Raw genomic sequence first — 4,404 nt, 5'->3', positions numbered from 1 at the left:
CAGCCATTAGTTTCCTCTAGTCCAACGCATCGGAAACAAAAAAATAAAGAAGCTTTACAAGTGGCCTTGAATATCTTGAATACATGTAAATCTTTGAAAATCTAGTCAAGGGGAGCAGGCACAAGGTTTCCTTTCTATCTGGCAAAATAGGAAGGGGGTAGGAAGTTTGGAGATGTGGTGAATCAACACCAGAAGAAGGAACCTCATTAATTCTTATACTAACTTCACGAACAGAAGGAAATTCACTGACTTAGTGACTGCCAGACATATAGTGATTTTGCACTTGTCCTCACTATCATTAAAGGCTTCTGGGTGAAACCATTAAAACTGGTGATGGTATAGAAATGATTTATTTTGACTGCAACTAAGTTATATTTTCTTTTGGAGTAGTGTGAAACTACCCTATTACCCTACCCTAAAGATCTAGGTCTTTCCCTCAAACTTTACACTGCAGATCTGCTTGTTCAGTTGGGCTGCTAAGCATAGACCCAAGACCACCATAAGTCCACAAGGAAGTTGATTGGAGATCTTCAATGTGTTGTCATGGAGGTCTACAGGTATAATATAGACATAGATGGCTACATCTGGTCGGACCTCCATCAAGCCATTGTTGGGAACCCCTTGAAACTCAGAAAACCAAATCCGCATTATTTTTATAAGGAAAACAGCAAATTATTTGTTATTTCTTAAAGTGATTTAATTTATACTTTGCAGTCCCTAGTTTCATGGTGTGGTGGGCTAAGAGCCGCTATTTAACTGCAAAAATTGACCTTGGGTTGTCACTGTTAATGTGCAAAGTTCTGGATAGCAGTACGAAGACAAGACTGTCCAGAGTTCTGTTCGAAGACAAGACTGTCCAGAATTCTGTGCGAAGACTGTCCGGAGTTCTGTTCGAAGACAAGACTGTCTAGAGGTCTGTGCGAAGACAAGACTGTCTAGAGGTCTGTGCCAAGACTGTCTAGAGTTCTGTTCGAAGACAAGACTGTCCAGAGTTCTGTTCGAAGACAAGACTGTCTAGAGGTCTGTGCGAAGACAAGACTGTCTAGAGGTCTGTGCGAAGACAAGACTGTCTAGAGGTCTGTGCCAAGACTGTCCAGAGTTCTGTTCAAAGACAAGACTGTCCAGAGTTCTGTGCGAAGTCAAGACTGTCCAGAGGTCTGTGCCACGACAGTCCAGAGTTCGGTTCGAAGAGAAGACTGTCCAGAGGTCTGTGTGAAGAAAACACTGACCTGTTTTGAGTGAACTCTTAACCATTGAAACTTGGTTCTGGAATGTTTTGAATGTTTCATGACCTCAAGTGTGGAAAGAAACCATCAAGTATAAATGAAAACAATAAGGCAAGTTGTAACATTGTTGCTGAATTTAAAAGAAGATTAGATTTTCTTATTTAACCTACTTCAAAAGGGAACCATTGTGCCAAGAATGATTTCCACTGGAGACCTTAGATGTTATTTCTCTATGTAAGCATAAACTAGACACTTCTTTATTCCCATTATATCAATGATTAATTCAACTTCTCTTACTTTAAATTCATAAAAATCAAATAGAAAATCCAAATTGTGAATAGTCTCTGGTTACAGTCAATACTGTCAATCACCATCTTAACATTACATTAGATCCTAGACTAGGTTATCACTTAGCCGATGATGGAGAACAGTACCACCATCATTACCGAACTGATTCTGCTTGGATTTACCACAGATCCTAAGACAAATGCCGCACTATTTGTCTTATTCTTTATCATCTACCTAGTCACATTCACTGGAAACAGCCTCATAATATATATGGTCATCATCAACCCAAAGTTGCGCAAACCCATGTACTTTTTTCTTTGCATATTATCCTTTCTTGACTTGTGTTATTCGACGACTGCTTTGCCCCGATTATTGGCCGATCTGTTTTCTACTGAAAAATCCATCTCATATATGGCTTGTTCCCTTCAGATCTATGTAATCCTTCTGGTGGAAGGGTCGGAGTGCCAGCTTCTTACTGTGATGGCTTATGATCGATATGTTGCCATATGTCAACCTCTCCACTACCCAGTCCTCATGCGTTGGGGTAACTGCTATAAGTTGGTGGCTTTAGTATTCATCTTAACCTTTATGCTTTGCACCCTCCCAGCAATTCTCAATCCCATTAATATTTGCTACCACCGCATCAACCATTTCATGTGTGAGATGTTGGCTTTTATAAAGTTATCATGTGAGAAGAACATCTCTTTCAGAGAACTTCTGATATTTTCCGTCAGTTTTATCACTCTTCTCCTTCCTCTTATGCTTATTTTAATGTCGTATGCTGCCATCATATCCTCCGTACTAAAGATTCGCTCTGCGGGAAGGTCTAAGGCTTTTTCCACCTGTACGTCCCATCTAGGGGTGGTGGCTTTGTACTTCGGGACAGTCATGCTGATGTACTTTGGTCCCTCGTCCATGTACTCCACAGATCAGGAGAAATATAGCTCCATATTTTATGTCATCGTGTCTCCGATGTTGAACCCTCTCATCTACACTCTCAATAATCGAGAAGTTAAAGACGCCATCGAGAAGGTCTTCACAATCTCTTGAAACCTTCGACAAGTTAGAGGTGAAAATAGATTTTGTATTGGTTCCTTTTGGTTTCCATGATTGCTGCAACATTACAGGTTTCACCAGTTATATTTTATGAAAATTGGTCAAAAAAACTCATATTTGGTTGGATAAGGAAAATAGGACTATAACAAACTTTTTGGTTAAGGTATTAGAGAAGCCAAGGTATCTTGTAGGATAATGTGTGCCCTATAGTGAGGCCCCTGGCACTGGTGAGATGTCCGGCATCCTGATATAGGATTGATGACCTCTTTTGATTGATCTTTTTTTTTCAGCCTACATTTGTTATACTATGGTTATCGACGCTGTACCTGTATCCCTTCACAAGGGTCCACTTCAGCTTTCTGAAGATCGGTATTTACTTGAGATGAGCGAATCATTTGAAATTCAAATTCGTCATCTTCATCAAGTTTTTTCCAAATTAATTGATCAGTGGCGAATCAATTCACAGAGAATTTCAAAAAACGGCAAAGCCTCCAATTGTCCAACTTATAGTGAGTGGTGAGTGTATCTGCTCCGTGAACGCCCCTGTGACTGAACGCCGGCTGCTCCGGGAAGCACAGGAGGTCATTGTCTCCCAGTGGCTGCACTTTTACTGCAGCGGCCGGGCAGGATTTAATTATATTTAACTGCCTATAAACCCTATATCTGCAGCTAAATAGCATTTCTGCCCAGGATAGTTTCCCTTTAAGACCTCATTCATACATAGGCAAAAAAAAAAAAAATGACAAGTGCTTTCCATGTTTTTAAAGGAAAACCCTCCTACCTAGGATAGTCTATTGGGCTGTTGACATGTCCATGTGCAGTGACTGTCAACCACGGCTCTGCCATAGTAATCTGAGATGTCATGTACATTATGCCGACTCCTGTAATCAGCACATTTCATTTTAGGGGACATGTTAAGAAATAAAATCTACCACTCCACCATGCTTTTTTTTTTGTTATTTAAAGGGAAGCTGTCAGCAGATTTTTGGTATGTAGTTTGACAGCAGTATGATGTAGGAAAAGAGATCCTGATTCCAGTGATGTGTCACTTAGGTTACTGGTTGCAGCAGTTGTGATATAATCACAGTTTTCTCTGTTGCAGATCTAGCAGAGCTCAGAATGCTGAGCTGTGTATAACCTCGACCACACCACTGATTGGCAGCTTTCAGTATATAACCCCGCCCACATCACTGATTGGCAGCTTTCTGTGTATAACCCCGCCCACATCACTGATTGGCAGCTTTCTGTGTATAACCTCGCCCACATCACTGATTGGCAGCTTCCTGTATATAACCCCACCCACACCACTGATTGGCAGCTTCCTGTATATAACCCCACCCACACCACTGATTGGCAGCTTTCTGTTTATAACCCTGCCCACATCACTGATTGGCAGCTTTCTGTGTATAACCCCACCCACATCACTGATTGGCAGCTTTCTGTGTATAACCACGCCCACATCACTGATTGGCAGATTTCTGTGTATAACCCCGCCCACATCACTGATTGGCAGCTTCCTGTATATAACCCCGCCCACACCACTGATTGGCAGCTTTCTGTTTATAACCCTGCCCACATCATTGATTGGCAGCTTTCTGTGTATAACCCCACCCACATCACTGATTGGCAGCTTTCTGTGTATAACCACGCCCACATCACTGATTGGCAGATTTCTGTGTATAACTCCGCCCACATCACTGATTGGCAGCTTCCTATATATAACCCCGCCCACACCACTGATTGGCAGCTTTCTGTTTATAACCCTGCCCACATCACTGATTGGCAGAGTTCTGTGTATAACCCTGCCCTCATCACTGATTGGCAGTTTTCTGTG

At 41.7% G+C, this 4,404-nt stretch overlaps 1 protein-coding gene across 1 annotated transcript; it reads left to right on the top strand.

Annotated features, from left to right (window-relative positions):
- Positions 1-1,646: 1,646 nt before the first annotated feature.
- LOC141258408 (putative olfactory receptor 2W6) lies at positions 1,647-2,564 on the top strand. The gene has a single exon (XM_073673408.1). It carries the CDS (start codon positions 1,647-1,649, stop codon positions 2,562-2,564), a length of 918 nt encoding a protein of 305 aa, XP_073529509.1.
- Positions 2,565-4,404: the final 1,840 nt, after the last annotated feature.

The sequence above is a fragment of the Phyllobates terribilis genome, unplaced genomic scaffold (genome assembly GCF_046119375.1).
Source record: "Phyllobates terribilis strain yellow unplaced genomic scaffold, ASM4611937v1 Scaffold_3__8_contigs__length_932513732, whole genome shotgun sequence".
NCBI classification, from domain to species: Eukaryota; Metazoa; Chordata; class Amphibia; order Anura; family Dendrobatidae; genus Phyllobates; species Phyllobates terribilis.
This window is presented reverse-complemented; position numbering and strand designations above follow the sequence as displayed.

What these genes read in the sequence shown, in the direction of transcription:
- LOC141258408 (XM_073673408.1), top strand. Translation starts at nt 1,647, where the DNA reads ATGGAGAACAGTACCACCATCATTACCGAACTGATTCTGCTTGGATTT.